Source organism: Rhyacophila brunnea, unplaced genomic scaffold, assembly GCF_057557595.1.
Source record: "Rhyacophila brunnea isolate RB1 unplaced genomic scaffold, BYU_Rbru_1.0 scaffold_23, whole genome shotgun sequence".
Taxonomy (NCBI): Eukaryota; Metazoa; Arthropoda; class Insecta; order Trichoptera; family Rhyacophilidae; genus Rhyacophila; species Rhyacophila brunnea.
The window spans coordinates 12,343,565-12,371,092 of record NW_028232893.1 but is presented as its reverse complement, the minus strand read 5'-3'; the positions used below and the strand labels follow the sequence as shown (position 1 = coordinate 12,371,092).

Sequence of the window (27,528 nt, the reverse complement as noted above, 5' to 3'; positions counted from 1 at the left end):
TTTGTTGGCATAAGGACCCCCCTTAAGACCAATCCTCTACCTACCAGAGGCACGTAGCGGAAAAATGCGAAGCTTACAATTCGAGACATTGTTTTGATAATTTACAATAATAATAACTTACAATGTAAAAAAATGTTTTCATGTGTTTGTAGAAAGATTCATATTAGTGATGTCCCTAGTCAGACTTAAAATGGCGTCTTCTTTCATTATAGACTTTTATTACAAGTAAGTACCTACTTGTATAGGATATTTAAATTTATCAGTTTATAATAACAATAACATAAATAGAGCCTGCCTACGGATATGATTTTTAATGTTGTACGTTGGGCATTAGCTGAACAAATTGTATGCAAATTTTATTACCTTTTCATTTTCGGCTACCTATTTTAAAGACGCAACCAAAATCTTGAATAAATAATTGACATATACCTATACATCATCTACTGACGATTAGGGTATTTTCACAAAATCTACTTTCAAGCATTATGTGGTGTTAGGTATGTGACCACTGATCTGAGGTGCTAACAAGTTTGAAGGCACCCTTGTCACTAAAAAAACGAATTCAAAACAAAACAATGTCGGTAATTTCTAAAGAAGTGACCGTATTGTCATACTATATCTCACTCTAAAACAGTTATGTTAAACATAACATAAACATACGGTTATGAGCGGCCATTTAAAAAAATATCATGCCTGACAGTTCACACCCCGGGATAATAATTAACTGTCTGAATAGGATACAGCATATTTATCAATTTTTAAAATAAATTTTTGTGTTAAGTGATATGTTAGAATAGCCCTGTAGATTTGCTTTCCATGTCATTATCGATCCATTGCTGGATGAAAACCTCCCTTAGCTCCCTCCACCCTTCTGGGTCCCTATTTTTTTGGTGACACGTACATCCACTGAACTTTAAGAGTTTGTCTATTCATAGGTTTTTAGGCGTCCTGAATGACAGCATTTGTCCTGCGGTTGTTCACTCGCCGAGCTACATGTCCAACACATTACCATTTCATCTGCTTAGCGACCTCTATCACATCGGGTATTCTTGTCTGCTTCCTTATTCTTTGGTTTCTTTTGTAATTTTTACATGTTGTGCCCAAGCATAGATATTGCCTTTCCATGTCACGTTGCGCTACTTGTAATTTTTTGGACTTCTCTTACAGGCTATATATACCTCAGCTGAGGCATGGTCTAAAAAGATCATGACTAGGCGATGCGCGGATTCTGCAAATGACGCGAGAAATATAATTTGTCATAAAAATTCAACATGCGTCCTTTTAATGTTATGTTTATTATATATTCGTAATAATAATAGTATATTCATTGACATGTTTTCTTTTTCAAGTACATGCGGAACGTTTTTTAGTCATCTTTACATGATTTAAGAATATATTCCTCCGACGCCATCACAAAACAAATTGACGTGCGAACAGGTCGACTATCGCTCTCCGACTGGCAACGCGGCCGAAAATACGTCCCACATACTGTTGAAAATTATTTGCCGTTTCACTTATGTACGCTCTTTAGAGTCCTTGTATCACATGTATACGTGAGCTTTGGTAGCACACATAAGTTGAACACTTTACGCTTAAGACCCAATGGGAAGTCACCTTCCATGCACCTTAATGATAATACATAATAAGTAGGTAGGTACTTTTAACTTCAAATAGGTAATAAATAAATAAATAAATACACATAGTCTTGCTTTTTTTACTATATTTAATATTCATAGATGGGTATAATAAAAAAATACAAGTAAAATTGGGGATATATCGAATAATAATGGCAATTATTATTCTCATTAAATACAGAATTTAGCTATAAATTTATTATTATTACTCTCTTCCACTTTACAATATTGTGTTGACGCAAATTTAGGTTTGTTTTGGTTCTAGTTAATTGTACCGACACAACTCTTGCTTCGTAACTGTTGGGTAAATTAGGAAATTATAATACCTCAGCCACATTATGAGAAGATCAAGCAATCTCTCGCTCATTATCCAAGGAAAGATCGACAATTTACGTGGTAAAGTGCAGCTAAATCTAAGTGAGGTTCTACCTGATGGTGGGAAGGGTAGTAAAAGTCGACGATACCTAAGACGTGACGAATGAAGCCAATGATAATTGTAAATAATAGTAAATAAACAGTTCAGTGGCACTTTAGATATTTTTTCTTAATAAAGTGGCCCTTGGTCGATGAATAGCGTACACCACTATGTCAGATGCTTCATTTTCGGGTGGTGTCTCCTGTTCGTATGTATGACTCGGGTATGTATTTTGAAAGAATTTGACACTTTGTGAAGCTTACATCCATTATAAATATATCACTTGAGTTCAGACATCTATCTATATTCTGAATATAAAAGTGTTAGAAGCGGTATACGGTGGGAATATATAAGTACGTGAAACAGAGCAGGGATTTGATATATGTAGGCAGCATACTATAGTGGCGAAGGTTGAATGTGGGCTGTTAAGATTCGACATAAATAGTGCACATTAAACTTGGTCAGTCATTTCTCATCATTGAACTAAGAATACAATTTGCAGATGGTGCTGGTAAGTTTTTAAAATTCAATTAAACACTGCCTAACCAAACCATAATAGTTTTGGAACACTTTGGGCGATCCAACAAAATAGTGCAAACTTTTTCAGTTATACTTATTTGTTTACGTTGAATAAAGAATACATATAACAGATGTTGGTTAGTTAAGCTAAAATTATGTATGGTTTAATGGCATAATTTTAAGATATTTCATAGACAAATGAATATTTTTTGACTATTATCTACTATTAGGATTAGGCAGTGTTTAATTGAGTTTTAAAAACTAGCAAACACTATCTACACATTTGTAGTCTTAGTTGAATGAAAACAAATATGTTTGACTGATAAAGTTTAGTATCCACTATTTATGTCAGATCTTAACAGCCTAGCTCATAGCTATACCTCTGCAGCATAGAGATGTGTTTTAAAAAAAGTGGGGCAATTTATAGTTCTCCAGATGGCAGACATAACGTGGCCAGAATATTGTAGTCGTGAATTTAAGCACAATATGTGAGTGTTATTAGCAAGATAAAGCCTTCATAGACTACACAGATACTATACCCGACTCCCTCTCACATTGCAATTATGATATAAGAGCAAACTACTTACGTACTCTAAGTTATCACTAATAGAAACAAAAAGAGGTCCTTATGCATCTACGTTGAGGTGTAAAATACGATGTAACTAAAGAATGTTAGATTTACAGAAATGAGATTGATAGAATCTGTACAAAGAAAACCAAGTTATTAAAAACGGCAATTTGTCTACCTAAATATGTGCTTGGATTCATGAGTTGATAAAAACCATGCCTCGTAATGTAATCTATTAGTTGGTGTCAGGTGTTTATTAGCTTTCTACAACAGCAAGAGTGGCGACGGTATAATTAACTAGTACTTTTATTTATCTCTGTTAAATTCACAGTGTGAACTGTTTAAATAATTTAATTAAAAAGACAGTCGCTGGGAATTTTTTTTTTGACTAATTATTTTTCCATTTCTAATTGAACACATCAGTATTTTTTGTTCCATCGTTAGTACAATATTATAATAAATATAGTGATTATATATACAATACAATATGGTCACATAACTTTTAAATAATATACATATAAATAAAAGATTAAAAATAGAATAAAAATACAATTAATATAGAACTTTTGATATATTGAACATACAACGAAAAGATAAATTAAAATTGTATGATGAAAAATAGAATAAACAGAGATTGATTAAAAATGAAGACTTTAATTATGTTAACTAAATATGGTAATGCGATGACTTGCCATTTTACTGTATCAAAACTAATTCTCCTAAGAGGGATCAATAATTACATCTATCTCGGACAGTAAACACTCGTATGTGAAGAGATCATTATCGAAAGCAATAATGCATTGAAACATTTAGGAGATAAGGAGACATTCATTTACGGTTGGATCGACGCCGCATGATGAGTATTAAGAAGCATCTTCAACCAAAGTATTGGTATTCATATACCGGTTATATAAAACGCCAACTGGATTTCAGCATCCTGGAAGGCCGTTAAATACTATCTACTGACATGTCCTGGAATAATGCAAGACTGGCGAGCGACAGGAATTCTTGGAGCCACTATGTGGTGTTCATTTGCTCCAATTGAGTGGACATCGGTAAAGTAGATTATAAAATGAGATGGATAAATTTGTCAGTTGTAAACCAAGAAGTAAAATATGTCTGAAAAGTAGACTTTTGGTTCAGAGACATAGTTAAGTTCTTCAAAACGCAATCCAAAGGGCTTAGTGGAATCAAATCTGCTAGGGAAAATTTCATCCAGTAGTGGATTGAGTCGACAAAAGTGCTCAACACATAGAATATAGGTGATTCTCGAGGTATATTATATTCATACCGAATACAGCTATCTATCGTTCTGAAGGTCTGCAAAAACATTATTATTAAAGGCATATTATAAATATCGGACAATTAAACAGTACCAGTAACTGATTAATCCTACACGTGGTTTAGGTAGAGTTTTGGTTATTTCACTGACCAGCACTTGAGATCATTGGTATTGAAGGGGAGCAATATCACACTTACTATGGGACGAATTTGTTTAGATTACGATCGATATTATGTCCCTTATTAAATAGAATAATTGGAGAAGTTAACGCGGGAAGTTGACGTTTGACAGGACCTTTGCGTAAACGGCGTGACCCTCCATTTTGGGGATAGTTTTTCAATTAAATTCTAAAATATTCAAAGATTTAACATTTCTGAAAGGGGAAGCAAGATGCGAAAAGGGGAAGGGTATGAAAATAATGTCTGAGAATCTTGTCAGGTTTCCAAAAAGTCCCATTGTAATAATGTTAGGTAAATTCTTATTGCTTAGGTGATGCTTTTGAATAGTATTCAGGTATAAAGGGATGCATTCGATACAGTAAACTCCCATGCATGAATTTAATTTTTAAAAACAATTCAAACAGATATTGGAAAGATTCCTGCAAACAAACCAAAATCACATATTTTCTTAATAAATAATGAGTATTAAACATGTTAAAATAATTGTCTGTTTTAGAAATGTATAATATTATGTAGTATTTTAAAAAGAAAAAAACAAAGTTCGGTTTATCCGTGTTATTCGTTTATCCGTGCCACCTCTCTCCACCATTAGCCCGGATAGTATACTGTATTTATTTGTGAGCGAGGGGTTCTAAACTTATGGGGTAGAATGTCGCGATTTTTACTTAATTCAGATAATTATAATAGAGATTTTTGATGGTGAATTAAGGCGTGTCCGGAAACTTGTACGTATGCAGTTTGCCATATCACACTTCACCGTAAAATGTTGTATCGGAAATATATAGTCGTATATTAAAGATCGTCCAACCACTTTGGGTTGTATAGTACTGACATAAAATTCATGTCTAAATAAAACACGGTTCTTGTCGGTTTACACTTTACAGGAAGCCAGCAGCAAACAAATTTTGAAAATAGCCGATATACTGGATTATTTGTTAGGTTAGCTTAGGTTAGGTTTTCATTCTTGAATTCATGAATTTTGCCAAAATCAGCTATGAAAATTGAATTAATGTTCATATTGAATTTAATAAAATTGGAGACCGTATAGTATACAGTCATCTCTTTCTAATAGAAAGCTCACGGTGAACTGTGCCACGGTGAAATGTTTTAAAATTTACGTGTAACCGAATTTAGGTATGTTACTATCAATTACATATTATTGGTAATATAAAATTATGTGACCATAGTATCGAATAATCATTATTACTACTATAATAACAGAGCAAAAAGCCAACTTAATGTAAATTTCAAGTTACACTGAAAAATATATTTACTTATGACTAGTTTTATTACACACATTTTTTTAGAAGTATATTTTATATTATTGATAATTAAAGTATTCTTTCAAAATACAAAGAAAGCCCATATTAGTATATAATAATATAAAGTGCATATTGTAATTGTAATAACTTGTTTACAGGGTGCCACATCACACAGAATATTTTTTTTTTGTTTATTTATTGTACAATGAATATTAATTTATTTATAGGTATTATAAAAAATACACGCCAATATCAGTTAATATGATTTCACTCAATACATCAAAGCAAACCATACATAAATAATATTATAAATTAATAATAATTTATTTTATACTTCGTTTAAGAGATGGCGCTTAGTCATCATATTTATATTTTCAAGTAAGACAATGACCAAGACCTCCTAAAATTTTCTTTATGTAGCTTTATTGAAATCAACATAATATTAAAAATCACAATCTGTTCGATTAAGTTCTAATATTTTCTGACGGTTTTATGTTATGCATGTAAAAATAAAGCGACATATCTATCCTAAAAATAAGAAATTGTCTGTAAAAGTATAAACATTAATTTTCCTATACCTACACATAATATACGCCTAAAAATATATCATCGGTAAATATAGAGGTATCAACAGATCAAAATCACAAACAACTATTAACACAATTACTGCATACCTTTTCATTAATTTTTAATTACCACATTTAAATAACATATTAATTGCATCTAATGACCGTTTAACGGGGACACAGCAGCCATGTCGTCCGCGTCGAACGAGTTAAACAGAAATAATATTAAACCATTTCAAGTTGAGAGTTTTTTTGTTATTACCATGATGTTGCATGCGGACTTTAAGGGTTTGGTCACACTGTACGGTGTGGGATGGAAATTAACTGTAACATTTTTCTTGCTTCTGCAGATTACCACCGATACTGGCAGCGGATCGTGGACTAAGCAAATGAATGTAACAACGGAGCAGCTGGACACTGCTCATAAGATAATAGGTACTGTGGTATTTTTGCACACTGCGTAACAGACGAAATCTCAAAGTCTCAGCCATCGCATGCAATGGAGGTGTGATCAGGGTTAATGTGGTGTTGTTCAAATTAATATATTATATATCAATACACCATTTTAATAAGCAACTCAAAGAAAATCGAAAAACCCTTCCTGAGATTAATCATTAATTCATTTATATACTGAAATTTCCGGGGTAATTGTAAAATTTCATTATGCATTGGTGAATTCTACTAAACTAAAAATAAAAAACATACGTTTTCCTCAAAATCAAAGCTTTAAAATTAAAATGAGAATTCCTACAAAAAATTAAAAAGCCATTATCTTGGAACAAGATGTTTCGAGTTGTTTTACTATTGAACTGTGGTATAGATCTATACACGCTGCAGGAAACAGTGCAAGATTATTATTCTATTCCTGTAATGTTGTAGTTTGGCATAAAACCTGATTAGGTATTTCATTTTTGTAAAAATGTCGCTTGATCTATAAATACACAACACCGTTTGATAACAATAATTGGCCATCAGTCAGGAGTCAAAATCACTGTCGATTTTTGTTTAGTGTGGTCACCGCTTAACGAAAAATGTTTTATAAACATCGTACAACTTATAGATAAATTCCCGATCGAACTAATAAAATATTAAACAATTGAAAATATCTATAAGTTATTTTATAATAGCGTTTAGTTATCACAATTATCATTAGATTGAGTTCAATATTAAATAACGTGAAATATTCAACCAAACCAAAAGTGAATCACACTACTAAACGATGTGGACATAACTCGACAGAACATTATTACAACAGGTTAAAATACCAAAACGCACAAAGAAAGGTTAATAATAATAATACAAAAAGACTTATGAGTATTGTTTAACAGATTCAATAAGAACAATTAGTAGAATCAATGATTCGCAGATTTCCTATTGGAGAAGTGTATTTGCAGCAATCGTCCATTTTATGATGAATTAAGGTAACTTTGAAACAATAATTTGAAAATGTTGATTAATAGAGGTAACATTGCACCTAATGCAAATGTTTTTTTTAATTCAAGATAACTGCATTATGTATTTTTATAGATTAAGAAATTTTATTTAGTTACGTTTTTAGGTTTGGGTAGGATTTGTAGTAGATAGAGAGCTTTTCTCAAAAGCCTTGATTAGCGGCTGTTAATTTTTAGGGGTGTACAAATGGATAACAACCATGGATGTATGCCCTGTAATGGTAATTTACCCTTTTCATTAAATGTTTATGGAATTAAAGTTATCGTGAATTCACAATAAATTAACATTGAATAAATCACTTTAACGTAATCCAATTATTGTTAGTAGGAATGTTGTTAAAAATATACTCTTTTCAATTTTTGCGTTTGGATAACATGGTGGCCATTTTTACCGGATAACGTGTACACTAGTCAGTTTACCTAAAACTGTATGGATGCAAAACAATCTTATTGGTATTAAACTTGACTCACAGTATAATTTAAATTGATATTAAATCATGAATGAATGAATAGTAATAAAAAAAAAAAAATTAAAGGTAGGAAGGAAAAAGGACACAAGGAAATACTGGTACAAAATAAAATAAAACAAATAAAAAGTAAAGAAGTTTATTAGTTAAAAAAATGACAAATTTAAAGAATATCCAATTAATCAATTACACATAAAATGGAAAAAAAAATATGAATGTAGACGAAAGAAAAAAAACAATAAAGGATGACAATGTTTTGTCAAACGTCCATTAAAATTAAACATATTATGTAAGTATATAATTCAAGCAATTTTTAAGATACAAGCCCTTATCATACCCACTATGGTGCAACGTAATATAAAAAAAATATAATTATTCTATACTAACAATATTTTTCATGCTTAAATACGAAAGAATTGTTGTTGGTTTTTTTTAAAAACAATAAGTGTGTAAATTAACTTAGTTCAAAGGTAATAATTAACACCTGTTTCATATTTTCCAATAATATACTGAATATCATTAGACAGAGCATATATTATATTTTATTATAATACGGTTTCAATAGACAGACAATCAACACGGAATTGATAATTATTCAACAACAAAAAATATGAAACATTTATATCATAATATATATGAGGGAAAGTTACGAATTATAGATAGTAATGCACCTTTATGTACTGTAATAAAATGTTATAATTATGTTATAATATTTTAAATCAGAAATAATGAATTGTACCTGTCGGAAAAGAATCACTTATAAAGTTTGTCAAAAGAATTACATATCAACTACTTAATCTGCAAACCAGCTAACTGCACCTTTGACCAAAAATCAGATTTTGTTATAAAGCATGTTTTCTATGCTCACACAAAATTTCAAACTTATAAATCTATAAATAAATGCATTATTGTTCTTCACACAAAACAGCTAACTGCAGGTGCCAAATTTCAATATCATAAATGGAACAATTCCACTCTTTATATAATTTTTCTTTATATAAAGGGAAACTAAAATATTGTATTAATTCATAGTGCAGCTTATTTATAAAAAAATTTATTTCCAAGTGTATTTTTGGAATTGTTAAATTTCACTCGATAGTTGAATTGTTAAGTTTTTTCTATTTCCTAATGAAGAATGAAGAAATGAAGTTAGCTGGTTTGGATGTTAAGCAGTCGAAATGAGTATTATGGTTCATTTGCCATCTTTAACTCGTTTTTTGATTTTTAAGACTTATCGCCATGTTGCTTTCGCACACAGAATTATGTTATGATATTTAAAATCAGAAATAATGAATTCTACTCGTCGTAAAAGAATCACTTATAAACTTTGTCAAAAGAATTACATATTATTATGAATAATAATTATTTGTCAATAAAATTTACGGAGCACAGTTATTTTCATCATCGGAAAATATTTTAAACAGAATTTTAATTACATATGTCAAAAATACATTGAAATTATTTGAAGCAACTGAGAGGACGAAATTACACAACAAAAAACATGTTATTATTACATACAAAAAAATAATATTTTGGTAACATTTCGATTAATTGGTAATATTAATTATATCATATAGGTGCGCGTAACTTATGAAAATCAATAACAACCTACATTTTGGCATTACACTAGAAATATACGAACTTGAAGTTTTGATTATTAGTAATATTATTACGAAGAAAATGCGGTAGAATGGATTAATATGGCTGATTCAATACGCGATGATGAGTTGTTGCCGTATTAATTTACGCAATTATATAACTTTTTTATTACGCAAATTTGCTGTTAAAAATCAAAGAATTATTAATTAATCCGACAGTATTGTAAACACTAATCTCTCAATGCATAGAGATCGTACAATACACAAAAAATAATGTTTACATAATTATACGGTTTCGTAAACTACCTTATTCAAGTAAAAAGTTACGATAAACGTCAGAATTAAAGATATTATATAAATAATAAGTCAGAAATGATTTAGCTTTACGATTTTTATTAACCTTTTCTATGTGCTTTATGATTTTACTATGGCAGATTTTACTATGACAGGCTGCATATTTTTAGTGACACATATTGAATGTAGAGAATGCAGAATGCGAAGCTCATACTACAATCACTGTAATATCGATAATTTGTGACTTAGTATTTCATATTTATTCAAACAGATGTCACTGTCTTTAATTTTTTAGATTATGCAAATCAATTTACAGTGGCTAGTAATTTGGGTTTAAAGTCGGACGAAATTTGTATGCGCAGCCTGTCGATCATGGCCGAATACGAGCGAGAAAACACACTGAAGGGATAGAACTGGTTAACAAGCAACAACTCATATCGGTTTAACACACTTAGGTCCTTAATAAATATGGAAAATAAAAGCCTTAATAGCACATAATAAATTGTATTAATTAATGAATTATCATTTAAAATATCATCTTGAAGTACATTTATGAAGTATTAATAATAGAGTTACGTACACGCATACAACATACAACATACGGAAGGCCTCAGTGGGATTATCTACCATGACAAAATAAACTATTTTTTTTTCATACAGCCCCCTAAGTTGTTCTTGTTTTCTAATATATTATAATTTTTCTTTAATCATAAAAATATAGCAGACATTCAAGAACCCACCGGAAAATGGCAAAATTTAAAAATTACCGTATTTTCACAGGATTTATAAAGAATGCTTTCTTACATTGTAAAGATTATGTATTCGCGGTGCATTTTACAATTGGTTTTTAAAGAATATTACAATACGTTTTGTATATTGCGGGGGGATTAATCACACTTTAAAATCCAGTGAAATACAATGTGAAATTTACTAATATGAATGACGTATGTATCAAAAAAAATAAGATACAGATATTAAAAAAAATATATTAATAATGGAGATATACCGTTGTGACCTAAGGTATCACAACTTTATAAACCACTATTATCAACAAATTTTATACAGATTTTACTTTTTATTTACGATTACATTTCCGAAGCTGCCGAAAGATTTAAAATATAATATAAGTAGCGAGTTGAGATTCAAATTGTTTCCGATAGGTTCCCGAGGGTAAATATCAATTTCGATTCCCATGTCGAGAAATTCGTGTTCCTTTATTTCGATATCACACTTTTAATAGTTTTAATGCCTAGAGAATGAAATGCACCTATTTTGAGCATACCCTGTCTGAGGATATTTTTTATAAAAATACAAAAGTATCCCTAACAATATGACCTAGCTCTTTATGTGGAGACATGAAAACTGAATGACAATTCTAATCACGGAAGAAAAAATAAAATTCGAATAAGAAATATGAAACAAAACACAATCAGAGAGTAGTGGATATTTTAAATTAAGAACATGCAGAGTTTTTTTTTTAACATTTTATGGGGATACAAGGAACTTAGGGTTACTGAAACTAATCGATATTTTCTTATATAATCAAATAATAAGTAGGAATCTACTTTTAACTATGCAAATTTATGGTGAACGAAAATTAGTTTCAACAGTTTTTGGACAATATAAAAAAAGCATTTTGTATTTTTACTGTAGGTACCATATTATTAAAAACTATAATTTTTACTATTCGAGATTAAACGGTTAAATTTTTTTTTGGACAAAAACTGTAATAATTAATATTTTTGGACACAAAAAATATATATTACATCTCAATTACTTGTAATAAATAGTAACACTTTTATTGAAACTAGTTTCATAATGAACACCAATGGATAAAGGAACACGAATGTGGTCGACGCGTTTAGGATAGCTGTGCAAAAATATCATCATAAGTAGGTTACTTGGCCGCGACCGTGGCAGCCGAGGAGTGATGAGTGGGGGTGACCTTGGCTCCGGGGATCTTGCTCAGCACCTTGGACAGATCGACGCCGGTTAGGGCGCTGATTGCGGGCGGAAGCTGGCCCACCAATCGGGTGATGTCTGCAGCCGCACCATCACCAGGCCCCGCACCGATTATTACGATCTCTTCCGTCTTGGCCAGAGGGGCAGATATCTCAGCAGCAATCTGGAATGATAAATATATGTAATAATTCATTATGGGGAAAAATCAATTTGTCGGAAACTAAGCATTTGATTTCGTGATATATCCGTACCTTGCACATACAGTGAAACATTGAATTTATGGGTTTGAAGGGACTATTTATGAAAAATATAATTTTTAATAAAATAATTACAAGATAAAAAGAACTTTCTATATACAACGTTATTAAAATTTCTGTTGAATTATTATGCTCAATATGCTAAAACTTGTACTTGATATGAAGTAAATAAAAAACAAACAAACAAATATAGAATACTGAAATTTCATTTTGATTTCCATAGTAACGCACATATGTATTAATAATTTTGTTGCTAGGACCACCCCCTTAACAACCAATAATAGTCTTTTACTTTTTACGGATTTGTCTGAAATAACTTTCCATACAAAACAGAATTTTTCTGAAAATGAATTCAATTCTGCTTAAAGATGGCTAAAAGTATTAAAAGAATGCATTGGCATCGTGTTCTGATATATTCTATAAGTTTCAAATGTCTAGCTAGTCAGGAAGTTAGTTAAAAATCGATTGCAAGATTTGTACTGGACAAACAACCACCGGACAAACAAGAATACGAGCTAATAAAAACATTGTAAAATACAAATTGGTTTGACGCATATTTTTGGCTTGTATATATAAAACTCTTTCAATATTGTAAATCAATTTGAAGGTTTTGTTTTGTATGTCTTCAATGCTAGTAAAATCACATTTTGGGTCCTAGATGTACCTCATAGCATTTTCTTTTATTGGAATTGGATTTGAGTTTACCACTTCTTGACTGGAGACTTATTCATCAGACAAATTTTCTTGAATATGACTGACATAGATAAGTCAGAATGACTTCTGATAATTGGCTAAAACAAAAAATCGCCCATAGATTGCATTGCGTTGGACATTGCTGACGTGTCTATAAATAGAAATTGACATGTGCATGCTTTAAAATGTATTTATTTCAAAGATTGCCATGCATTTAATTGAATTTTAAATATGTCATATGTAAATTGCGGGAAATAAAAATGTAAAACCGGGTATTCAATGTATTAAAATAAAATGGAAATGCAGAAATTAAACACAAATAATAGGAAAATGTGAATTCCAGGAATGTAAAATCGGGGTTCCACTGTAGTATAAGGCTTGTTGCTGTATCTCTGTCTCCATTCTGACCGTGTCATAAAAAATCTGATGATGGTTGTCAAATGACAAAAAAACTCACCTTGGGTAATGCTTCCAGCACCATGGACATGATAGCCGCCTCTCCGTACTTTTTGTAAACAGCAGCCTTCAACTTCATTCTGTCGGCTTCAGCCAAACCAACGGCCAAGATTGCGTCGGCCTCGGCGGATCCCATCAGCCTGATTCGCTCGGCATCAGCCTTGGCGCATTCGATGGTCTGAGTTCTGTGGACAAGATAATATTATATCAAAACCTATGAATATAAAAAAGAAGTAATGAGCATATGTGCAAATCACGGCAATCAGAAAGGCCGGCAAATATGGCCGACATTGTGTGATACACAAACAAAAAATACACAAAATTACTAACACATAAAAAGTTTATACGCACACGTACAGAGCATGTGCGCTTTCCAAGATGGCGAATTTGGTTGCCCGTTTTTATACTGCAATGAATCAGTATGTTCCTTCCTTTCTCTTTTTATTTGTTGATCAAAACATAAACAATAAACAAATATGAGTAGAGACCAGAATCTTATTGTTCTCATACAGAGTACAGACATTAGATCAAGGCTGCAGATACATTAGTTGGAACTAATAGTGGTAACGATAATTAAATATCCCCTATGCAATTCGTGTGCAATAGAAGAAATCGCAATCTGCGCAATTTCAAGGTTAAGTTGTTCCACTATATGCTTAGAATTAGGTTGCAGATTTTGATTTGTGGTCTCGTTCAACAACCGTGCAAGTAGGAAGCACTGTGCGTGTAAAAAAAAAAATAATTTCACTAGTAGTAGCTAAATTTAATATTATGATGTCGACAGGTCGTCTTTAGCACAAAGCCTAATGAAAGCGGCTTCGTGAGGTATGGGGATCGGAAGAGTCTTATGATGAGCAAACTGAGCAAATTGACCGTAAAACCCTTAGACTCCAACACATAGCCAAGAGATTTAAACACCTTCAGTACCATCTTATTTGGAACAATACTTTCAAGATTGATAAGATCATCAGATGTATTTTTTAGATTTGACAACTCGATGAAAGATCTTTAATAAGAACTCTGGTATTATAATGCAAAGTTTCCCTTACTTCTTTCCGTCGGCCAAACACAGCACCTTGTAGGCCTCCGCTTCCGCCGGCAGACGGACCATAGCGTTGAGCTCTGCAGCGCGTCGCTGAACCTCTTGTTGCTCCACTTCGATGCGCTTGCGTCTCTCCACCACCTCGATCTGGATCTCTTCGTTTCGAATGCGCTGGCGCACCTTCGCTGCTTGCAGCTCGTAAGCCAGCTGAGCCTCGGCTTTCTGCAGAAGAATACATCAAGATTGGTATCATCGTCATCACAAGTTGTTGCTTGTGGACCTAAAGCTAGATGCGAGACCGAACAAAAACATTGCTAATGTACTACATACTACAATAAGGTTAGTTCGAAACACTGAAGATGTTGAAGAAAAACTATCTTCTAGATTCTATAAAATAGGTATGGAGCCGTTAAATGTACAAAGTTGATTGTGATTAAAATTAAAAATGATTAAATTAACTGAAATTCATTTGAAGTTACATGTTCATATTTTTTAATTTTATTAGGCTTCGGCCATATAGGCAGGTGCCTTGCTTGGTGGTTACGTGCTAGGTAACATATCCTAGTGAACGAACGCACACTATTCTATTGCGATGGCCACACTGCACGCTTTGCGCCTCGCTACGTGATTATGAATCACCTCGTGAGTCTTCCGGCGAACAAACGTGTTGGTTATTTTTATTGTGTCACCTAGTGATTTTGCGCATTGTCTACGGATTTTGCAAGATGGCGGATGTTTCTTCAGTATGACAAACGTCAAACATTGTATATTTTGATGTTATGAATAATGATGCATGGGATAAATTGACATTATGCACCCAACAAGTTCGAATTTGAGAATTTCGAAATTTTCAACTTAAATTCTCTGTGAGAAGTAGCTTTCTGGTTAGTTTTGAGAGTGACATATCGTTGTTGACTTGAGCACTCCCAAATGTAAAATGAATTGTACCTAAGCACGTAGCGTGCAATGTGGCAGTAGTGTTTTTAGCATAGCATCTAGCTGAGGACTAGCGAAGCACCTGCCTATGTGGCCGAAGCCTTAGGGAAAACAGTTAAATAGATTGATTATAAATATATATAAATTTGTAGGTAACTGCTGCAGTAGCTAAGTAGGTAGTCTGCTTGGTAAAAATACAGTGTTTTTGGTTTTACTGAAATGAGAAACCAAAGTGACCAAATAAGCCACCACCAAAGAAGGAGAAAAGACTACAATACTTCAGGCATATTTTTCGCAATGAGAAATATGATCATAATCAGGAGAAAGAAATTCTCTTGGATACTCGATCTTCATAAATGGCTAGATGTCAAATGGATTGATAGGCAGATGCACTGAAGTTCGCACCGAGACGATAATAATTAAGAATTTGAACTTACAGCAGTGTTGACTTCTTGGTCGAAGTTAGCCTTCTGTAGCTTGTACATTCTCGTATTGTCTTCGATCTTCGTATCGGTCGAGTACTTCACGTCCATGGCTAGCTTCTCACACTCGGCTTCCTGAAATAATACAAAAAAACGTAAATAAAAATAAGGAATTTCTAACTGAGGAATAGACATGCTCCAAAATACTCGACTGTATATCCGTGAACAGTTGATTGTATGAAAATAGCAGACTTTTGTTTTGTGGCTGATGTGAGATGTGTCTTGACCCTAAACAGGCCTTGTTTGTAATCGCTCCTGTATTTTCATACAAAATATGAAGATGCAGCAGCCGAATTCCCAATAGGTACTCTTGAGTTCCTTGCGAAATAACTGTGGCCGAAAATGGGCATTTATTAGGGGACACCAAATTAATGAGATACTGGGTGTAGTATAATAGGGTATGAATCTCAAGTGCGGAGAATTAATATGGGGAAAAATTAAACATGTAAGTATTATAGAATATGTTGTTTTCAATAGTTACGTCTACATCACAATTAGTTAAGACACTTCATGTAATTAAAGATAAATGACGGCAGAGCAAGCATTCTTTTTATTTTCTAAAACTCTTTCTTTAAGCACTAAAGTGCACGGTTTCTACATCAGTCCCGTGCAGCATTGCTTCGGGACAAGGAAGTGTGGCACTAAAATCTTTTCATTGTAACACGTTTATAGCGTAATGGAAGGCGGCCGTACCAAACGGCACAAACATGGCGGGTGGAGATGGGGCAACTCAAATGAGTTTGTTATATGAACGAAACGCGAATTCAAAATTTGAGGATATCGGCGCGCTTTGCGATCTTTGCATTTTATGGCCTGACCGTCATAAAGGAATAACGGGAATCCGGCATCAAACCTTTGATCCATGGCGACTGGCTTTCACATTTCTATAAACTTAGCTAATTAAATTTGTGCGTGGTATTTATCAATAGCTGTGGAATAATTCTAAAACAACCAATGGATAAATGGAATATGTACGGTTTGTAAGAATCGCTTACCCTGATGCCGGCGTCTCTGTTGGCCTCGGCGACGCCGGTGTCTGCGTCCCTCTTGACGATGGCTGTCTGCGCCTTGCCCAGTGACGCCAGGTACTGCACCTCATCGTAGACGTCCTTGATGGTGAACGAGAGGATCTCGATCCCCATGCGGCCGACGTCCGGCGCGGCCACTTCGCGCACCAGCGCCGCGAACTGGTCCCTGTCCTTGTACACCTCTTCTACCGTAAGCGTTCCTGCGGAAGATAGAAATGAAAACCATCAGCACAAATTCACATTGCATAACACAGATCAGTAATTTCCGCGGAACCCCGTGGCTCCATGAGAATCCACAAGAGCTACAAATGTAAATAGGAAATTCGGATAATAGAGTGAAAAAGAGTTTAACATGACCAAGAGGGGTCTAGAACGATTTGGCGCCGGGACAACTGGACGCCACGCAATTTGAAAATAAATAGACGTTAGGTACTTATGAGTACTTTAAAAAATATTTAATATTATTATATTATGATTTAATAGTTGGTGAGAATTTAAATATACACACGTAAATAATGATTAAATCGTGCATATGTTTAAGTTCCAACGAAAAAAGAGTTTTTTATTGTTATATAAAGCCTTAGGAATGGTAATTCTCAATCCTCAATAAAAAAACATTATGTTAAGAGTAACATGAATTAAAACTACTAAGTAGTCGATAGAAACTGATTAAAATTCCTCTTCTACGTTCTCTTTAGGTGTCTACGACAGTGCGGCGTCCAATTGTCCTGGCGTCCAGTTGTCCAATTCCCGACCTAGCGTGATAAAGAAGTATTTTAACAGTGTTGTCAGTATTGAAAGTCACCGCCTACTACGCACTGTTATTTTATTCTCTGCCAAAGCGTTTAAAATTTGAGTGACAACGTTATAGTTGCACCACAAAAATGATTTATTACAATACCATGTATTGTTAAGTACGTATTTATTGGCCTCCCAATATCAAGTTTTATTCTTCCAATCATTTTTTTGCCTGAGACTAATAAACCTGCAAAATATGATCTTTATGTCTAATTAAAGGGATGCTAAATGGCACTTTGCCTCGGTGTATAACTGCCTACTGCTTTATTTATTATTATTATTACATATTGTATATTTTTACTATCTGGACCTTATCTGTTGGATAGTTAGGAATTCCTCGTGTTCATAGAAAGTGTCCCAAGGGGTTCCAACCAAATATGTTGGAAATCGCCGTCTTATATAGCAAGAATAAAATTTTAATATAAACCAGCGGTAAGAGAAATTTTCAGAGCGTATTAATACGATTTGATTACTGACATATTCAGTGACGTCCCGTGGGGGTAGGCAGATTAAGCGTCGCTTAGGGGCGGCAGTTACTCGAAGGGCGGCAAATCAAGGAGAATCATTTTGTATATATAGAAATAGCTACCAAAACTGAGTACATTCACGAAAGTATCTTTCCTTTAAACATTCAGCTCACTGGTTGGAAACAAAATGTATTAAGATCATACTTCAGTGAAACGGCAAATAATTTTCAGCAATAGGTATGACGTAATTTTGCATGCGTTGCCAGTCGGAGAGCGATAGTCGACCTGTGAGCACGTCAATTTGTTTTGTGATGGCGTCGGAGGAATTAATTCTAAAATCGTGTAAAGATGACTAAAAAACGTTACGTATTTACTCGAAAAACAGAACATGACAATGAATATATTGTTATTATTACTTAAATAACAATAAACATAACATTCAAGCTTTGGTTTATATACTATATTTTAAGTAAACGTTATAATATTTTTGACCTATAGTTAGTTTTGTTTACCTGGTGATGTTGAAGGTGGTGAATCCGACCATCAGACCGATTTGTATGGAGAATAAAGCGATTATGTTCATTTTGTTAAATTTATATAGGTTTTTTAAAGCACTGTTAACTCACTGGCACACACCAAATAAATCAGAATCACAGCGATACGATTGCAAATACATGTATTCAGTTTTAAACGACTGTAAAGAAAATTATAGTCTAAAATATATACATATATATATATATATATAATAAATTAAACTAAGTATTTATTTCGATGAAAAAAATTAATTAGGTATGAAAAAGCCGCAGAACAGATGAATGAATGGTATAGGCTATATCCCAATACAGTACATTTTCACGCAGGTATATATAAACTCACACAAAAGCACTTGTAAAGCCAGTGCTCACCTACGCATCGGAAACCTGGAAATTAACTCTGCGAAATTAACGAGCCCTGAACATCTTCGAAAGAAAAATTCTCCGCCGTATATATGGACCGATCAGGGATGGCACCAATTGGAGGAGAAGATATAATGCGGAGCTCTACGGGCTGTACGAAGATTGCAGCGCAGTTCAATCAATGAAGATTGGGAGACTGCGATGGCTAGGTCATGTGCACTGAATGAATGACAATGAACCGGCAAAGGGAGGCCAATGATTCGATGGTTGGATGGAGCTGCCAGTGACTGCCGTATTCTGGGGGTACCAAATTGGAAAGCGGCCACACTGGATAGGGACAGGTGGAGGTAGCTGTTGGAGGAGGCCAGGACCCACACCGGATTGTCGCGCCCCTGATGATGATGATGGTGATATATAAACTCAGCTCACGCAAGCGGAATATGTAAAAATCCGAAACGATTGGATGAATATAGTTATGTATTTAGTAAATATTGGTCGGTGACACAGAACAATACTGAACTTACGACAAGTCAAATCAAACATCAAATCGCATTTCATTTAAAAAATCATTGTTTTTAGGAAAAATTCAAACGAGGAAAAAAAATACATGACAGTTATGATAAAAAAAGTTGGCTAGCCAATGTAGTGTAAAGTGTTAAGATAAGCCACGGATTAGTAGGGGGGGGGGGTAATAGTAGGGAGTGAAGTGAAAAAAGGGATATTTTGACAACAAAAAAATGATATCTCGCTATAATTTATTGACCCAGACATTATTATTTTCGCGATAAAGTAACCAGTGCTTCACAAAGATAATTGTTATTTGACGATTATAAATAATATTATCGATTTGCTAATATTTCGAAATTAAGTATTTAAGACAATACATAGACATTAATAAATAGGCATATACGATAAGATATAGGGAATAAATAATAATCAAATAATAAATGAATCAAATTAAATCGCACATCGTCGTTCAGCTGTTGAAATCACCGATGTGACAATTTTATCAAATTACATGGCACAGTTTAATAAAACCCACAATAAACCATTTCTTTTATTCAACGAATAATTCACAATATGAGAATGTAACATTCCATATATTGAACATACATAACTTGAAAACAGTTCAGATATATACGTACTAGAAAATATCATATTAAATAAAAAATACAACGGATTTGAACCCGTATATCCACTTGTATCGCGCCAATATGGTTTAACCAATTAAGCTACAGGCCTCCTACTTAATTAAGTACGATAATTTAAACTAGTAGGTTCTATTTAGAAGAATATTTTCGACGACAAGCAGTGCCACGCATTACTATTTAAATTAACTATAATATGTACAAAAAAAGGATCATATAATTTGAGGAGCACTGCTTTAGCTTATTGAAAAAAGTGAGGGTAAAGAAATGACAGTGTCAAAAGAATCTATCCTTCCATAAATAAAAAAATGAGTTTTATAAAAAAGGACTCAACATAATATAATATGTATACTTAGTAAAATATGTATGCTTTAGTCAAATACGAAAAGGGTTAGGTACGACGATATTAACACCATCAGGCCAGTGACATATCAGCCGCAATACGCGGTTGATACTGACGCCATACTAAATACATTTTTATATTCTACTAATCATGAAGGCTTTATTACAAATAAGAATTGCAATACCGAATGAATATATTATCAATACCGGCATTTCTTACTGAATACTGGTATTAAAACCGGTACTCGTCAAAACATATTATAGTAAAGTGTCTATCAATAAATATAACTATTAAAATCTATTTAAAACACTATTTCATAGCAATATAAAGAACCTACCTACATTTATTTTGTTGACTTTTATAAATATGTATAGACCATAATATTTTAAGCGTCAATTACACTGAGGTACTTTACGAGCTGTTTGTTGGCGAATTTTACAATCTGCCTGTAAAGTCACCCAGTGTAATCATTGAACAAGCTAACAAACAGATTGTAAACAATCTAACGAGAAAAGTTGAAAGCCGGTCAACTTTACACGCTACACGCCGGCGTGTGGGCCTACTGCGTCTGCGCAGTAGAGCGAAGTAGAGACCTCTCAGTAAAAAAACGAACTACGTTCTGTCAAAATAGTCGCTGGCTTGTGGCTTCTCAGCGAATAGAAAGTTTTGTGCGTCATCATCACAGTCGCAGTAGCTGAATCGCCCGCTATTAAATTCGCCAACAAACAGCTCGTAAAGTAGCTCAATGTAATTGACGCATTAGAACTGCTAATTTTTACAAAATACTATTATAAGTCCGTGTACAGGAAAATCTCTCTCAAATTCAACGTTTGTTGGACGTACTTTCAACCTTGCATCAACAGTAATTATAGAATAATTGGAAATATTTGCCACGAATATTATTTTCTTTTTTGAAATCCTATGTAAGTATGTCAGTCAATTCATCGCAACTTTGGCGGGATTTTGTTTCAATAATATTATTTAACCTTTGTTGTCAATATATTTGCGTTTTGGCAGCATAAATGTTATACATTAAATTTAATGCTTATACAATATAGTAGTATATAATGAAAAAATAACATTGAATTTATTTTCGAAACACATATTATACTTATGTGTATGTTTTCTTAATACCAAAAATATCGGTATTTTAGATTTTTGAAACCGGTGATGTATCGATAAATATTTGAATACCGGTTTTGAAATACGGGTATTGCAATCCCTAATTACAAAATATTGGGAGAAGATTTGAAATCAAAAATTGGTTAAGCTCTGCGTTGGTTTGTAACAATAGCTTCACTAAGGATATCTTTACATATGCTCCACAAACATTGTGGATTTGGTGGCTCTGCAAGTCGCGGTTTCATAGGCCCTGGCCGAATTCAAATTAGCAATACCCGATGCGGGTAGAAGAATAGTTTTCAATAAGGCATATTCTCTCAGCCGGCACAATTTTCATTTGACTAGCATCAAGTAGAGTAGTTTGCGTGCCAAAGTCCTTAAAGAAACCTCGATAGTTCATGCGAGGTATCCATAAAGGCATCTAGAAAAAAAAAGTCGTTACTATTACAGGGAAAAGACTTCGTAATTGAGGTGGAAAGCACGTGAGAGGTGCTTCTGACAATATTTTCATATTCAAATAAATCACATATTAGGCTTAATTCTATATAGGTATGTTTGACGTTCGATGTTTGATAACGGAAAAAAAATGTCACAATATGACATTGTCGAAAGTCAAGAATTCACAGAATACTGACAAAGAAATTGATAGATACGACAATTTATTTATTTCGCAATATAGCTACGTATGACAATTGTAGGTACTGAACCAGAGGTCGGCAATATGGGGAAGCGACTGGGTAGAGCAGTGGTTCTTAACCTTTACGAAGTCACGGTGCACTTTTGATCATAAGAAAAAAATACGATGCAACAAAATCAAACGGTCATAAAACAAAGAAAATATGCGAACATAACTGTTATTACAAAATTAACAGATTACAAAACAGTCAAAGAAAAAAATATTAAAGAAAAGATAGAAATGATGGAAAAACTGTAATTAAAATTACCCATAACAAAATGGAATTTATTTGATGTGAAAATCAATTAATGTGATACTTGAGCGTGTCGGATTTTGCAGATTTCAGAAACATGAGGTCTAATATTTGATATAGCTACCCTCAGTAATAAAATTCTTCGTCTAAATTTGTAAGTCTTTGTCGTTTTTTAGTTTTTATATTAATGATTGTTGAGAAACCGAGCTCACACAAATATGATGTTGAAAACTGTAAATTTTCAAATGCCCTCGTGTAGAGAGGTGGTTATTCGTCTTGGACAGAAATCCAAGATTCCTCCATAGTTATTTCATAAAATTTAATTTTCCGTTGACAAGGTGACCAAATCTTCGTCTTCTTGGTACGAAAATTCACAACTCGATGTACCTATCGTAGCAAATAGATTTCGTATCCAGTCACAATTTTTTATATCTAAGGAAGGAAATTAATATGCAATATTTTCTTCCAATAAAGTTAAATGTTCTGTTATAGTGGAAATAATTCCCTCGGCAATGTTTTCGTTAAATGAAGATTTTTCTATTATTATCATTTTTTTCGCGGTGCACTTACAACAAGGTACCAGTGCTCCGTGGTGCACCGGTTTAAGAACCACTGGGCTAGAACGTATACAATATAAAAAGACTAGGATTGGTGAAATATACAAACTTTTATATTAAATATATAATTTGATACAGATTATAGAAAGTTTTTAGAACTTTTAGTTCAACTGATAGCTAAATAATATCTAATCTAAATATTCTTTGATAGCAGCAGTAAATCATAAAAAGATGGCAGACACTGTTGTGACGTTTTGCTATGATAAGGGAGTGCAGAATTCCTGGTTTTATCAAAAATATCTCACAGCACACAAGTAATAACAAACTTGCTAAAAATGAGTCTGCAATGCGAAACGACTTCGGACTGCTTTAATCAATAATATATATTTTAAATATATTTATAGATAAATCGGTATTGTTACAGTGGACCGCGCTTTACCTTTAACCTTTCATAGTCAACTAAAATTCGCAACAAGGAAATATTCAATTGAAGTCAATTAAATCATTTCAGATTTGAGTGGGCTGGCGACAATTGAGACAATAAAAATTGTTTGCCGTTAAGAAATTGAAATAGTTTAAAAGGTGACCTTCCAGCGAATTAATTTGTCTATCCACGTTAAAAATACTTAGATATTATAAGTATAATATAGTACCAAAGCTTAAACTAGCCAGTATAAATTAAATTAATAAAGACATTGTTGAATAATATTGTTTACGATTACTAGGTTCTTAGAAAAAATATTAACGGAAATAAACAGTTGTCTGATAAACATCAAAATAATAATGTCACTCGCCAATGTTTCCGGATTAAATTCTCGTCATAGTATAAAAATCTGTATGTCTTAATAAATAAGTTCAGTGGTGTGGCAACGTGTTTTAGGGCCCGGGGCAGTGACGAAAAATGCGCCCCTTACGTAATATAAAACTTGTAGGTATAAATACTCGATTTGATGGTGAACGGTTCACCGATCCCCGATTGTTTTGACAGTATAAAAAGCACATATTTCTTCATTTTTCTTTTCAACATTACAATAAATAAACTAGACTAAAGAATATAAGCGACAACGTAATTTTTCGTATTACATACATACATATTTTTTATGATAATAAATAACGAGAATATTTGCGAATTTTTTACGATAAAACATTTTTTTTAAAAAAAATCTTAAGGTTCGTTACCAAACAGTTTGACCATTTTAGGATGCAGTGGCAAAGGGTGGAGGTACGCTGTTAAGATCCGACATAAATACTGCACACTAAATTTTGTCAGCCATACGCAAGGCCTGATTAACGATACATAAGTGCGAATGAGAAAGCATTCAGCATAATATGCGTTAGAGTAAGATAGAATTTCTACGTCTGATTTAAATATTTTTTGTACGCGTCGCCGGTAAATATTCATTTGAATGACTACATTTATTTCAAAACTGTGAGCACGTGTTGCTGAAATTTATCGTTTTTGTGGTAAATATAAAGTAAGTGGTAATTATTTTTAGTTTAATTTAATTTAGTAGAAAATATGGTTAATTATGTTGTATTTAAATTTGGTAGCCGTACTGAGAAGCAACATGATGGTATAACATTTAATAGTTAAGTTAATAATAATAAAATTGAGGTTCTACTGTGCGTTATACGCAAGTATCATTTTGCCAAAAAATACCCAATCTCTTTATATTATTACTCTGAGGTCATATGTATTTGTTTTCATTGAACTTATACTAACAAATTGCAGATAATGTTGGTTAGTTTATAAAAATCAATTAACCCTGACTAACCAAAACATAATAGTTTTGGTATATCTACCATGGGCGATTTTCTTTAGTGATTACAGAATCACTATTAAGTTTTGAAATACAAACGGATCTTATTACTCTCTGTAGGGTATAGTAGTTTAATAAATTTGCATAACATGTAAAATCTTTGATTCCAGTAACAGTATTTTGTCATATTATTTTAACACTTCTACATATTATCATTTACCCCGTCGATTAAATCGATGGTAACTAAAATCCTTGTCAAAACTGTAATACAATGTCTCAACGTTACACGGGAGTCATAAGATCAAGAGAAATCATGGCGTAATATAGGTACAGTTATTGAATGGTACAGCAAATAAAGGCTAAGTATTATATTGAAATAAGTGTAAATCTTTTTGTGAATGGAGTTAGCATATTTTGATTTCAAAAGGAATACAATGCTTTGACGACTACACGTGAAAATTTTAAAACAGGTGGCATAATACGGTGACCAAAACAAAAAAAGATATTCATTACAGATTCTTTTGTAGTATTGAGAGCCTTGAAATGATACCGAGGTATACACAACTAACAACACGTAAATAATAATTACATCGTTTAAACATAGCTATTGACAATGGGATTTGATTTGAAACAGTAGGCGACAAAATTATAATAGTCGGCCGTGAAAAGATGAATTAGAATGATTCGTTTAATTGTATTAAATTGAGATAAACGAAATAAATAATACAATTAATTGCAAAGATGTTACGGATAGATTAATTGTGTACTAACACGGCACGTATTCACGTTTTATAATTAGGACATTCAGTTTTATTTTTAAATTGGTAAACGATACTAGCAAAATGACCGATAGGATAGCGATTGTTGAGTGTTTGAAGCTAAGTATTTAAGGCTATACTTCAGTTGGAGGATGGTCTAACTAAAAATATCGTGGCTAGGCGATGGGCGGATTGTGCAAATGACGCATGCCGAACGAAATATAATTTTTCATAAAAATTCAACATGCGTCCATTTAATGTTATATTTATTGTTATATTACTAATAATAGTAGTATATTCATTGATATGTTTACTTTTTTAAGTACATACGTAAAGTGCTTTAGTCATCTTTACACTATTTAAGAATATTTTCATCCGACGCAATGACAAAACAAATCGACGTGCGCACATTTCGACTATCGGTCTCCGATTGGCGAGTCCAGGCGACGAGTGAGAAATTTCGTCGCACCTACTGTTGAAAATTATTTGCCGTTTCACTGAAGTACGCTCTTAACAAAGAGGTTATGGTTATGAGTAGGGAATCCAATCCCGAGACAAAATTCTGATCCCGGGATTTCGGGAATTCAATTTGACAATCCCGGGATTGGCATTTTTTTCCATTGTTTATATAAAAAAATATATTTACAAATAATATTGATAAAATCGGTCAAAAATAAATCTAGTATAATTTATACTATTTAAGACATTTATTTTATTGTTTATATTGTACACGTTCAATCTTGGAAATACATAAGTTTAATGGAGTAAATAATATTGTAATATAAATAATAATGTGAATTTAATATGAGATTGCTGTTTCTGATAGTAAAGACTTAATGAATGGGTTAGCGAGATTTAAAATAGTAAAGCAAATCATGGTGTACTTATGGCCTTTCCGCTTCATAAATCTAATTAGTCAGCCAAATATGAAACTGCCGTAAAACGTATGAGATCATGGTGGAATTACTTTGTTAATAGTGCGAAGCATTGTTTTTTTCCAATCTTTCTCATTTTTATTAATTTATGTGAAAAAATAAAAAGAATCGGCAACTTACACATGGGTATAAATCAAACTTCATTCAAACTCAGTTTATTTCTCATGTAGTTATTTGTTATTAAAAGTTTTTTTTCTGTTATATTTTCGTTTTTATTTTATTTTCCATAAAAATTGATAAAAAAATAAATCCCGAAAGTTTCGGGATTATGTTTATGTTGGACTCCCTAGTTATGTGTGCCTTATGCATCTTATTTAATATTATACACTCTCCCAATGTCATTCTTTAACTATAACAAACTCATTATATTTGGGATACATGTAAATTGTACGTATTATATTTCAATGTAGCACAGTTATATTATACGGTCATCTCGATATAGCACCGAGATGAAAAAAATATGCCTGGTTCGTGGAGCATTGCAGACAACAATGTTCCAATTTTACCTAACCTAACCTAACAATAATGTTCCAATTTTACATAACCTAACCTAACCTAACAAATAATCATACTAGATTATTATATATATATATATAATGTGAAATGTTCAACGAAGAACTCGTCATTTGTTTTTTGTTTACACTGTTTACATACAAATTTTCGGATACGAAAATATGTACCCGATAGCTCTATTTTAATAATATTAGTTGCGGGCTTTTACTAA

General features: G+C 32.7%; 1 protein-coding gene across 1 annotated transcript in view; it reads right to left on the bottom strand.

The window, feature by feature from the left end:
* Positions 1 to 10,354: 10,354 nt before the first annotated feature.
* The window catches only part of Flo2 (flotillin-2), a 73,385-nt gene continuing 56,211 nt past the window's right edge, over positions 10,355 to 27,528 (bottom strand). Inside the window, exons 3-7 of the mRNA XM_085950430.1 lie at positions 17,059 to 17,291; positions 16,019 to 16,138; positions 14,653 to 14,867; positions 13,605 to 13,788; positions 10,355 to 12,360 (exon numbers count right to left, since the gene is read on the bottom strand). Of these exons, the coding sequence (XP_085806556.1) occupies positions 12,133 to 12,360; positions 13,605 to 13,788; positions 14,653 to 14,867; positions 16,019 to 16,138; positions 17,059 to 17,291 (980 nt within the window). The 3' untranslated portion in view covers positions 10,355 to 12,132. The remainder of the gene's footprint in view (positions 12,361 to 13,604; positions 13,789 to 14,652; positions 14,868 to 16,018; positions 16,139 to 17,058; positions 17,292 to 27,528) is intronic.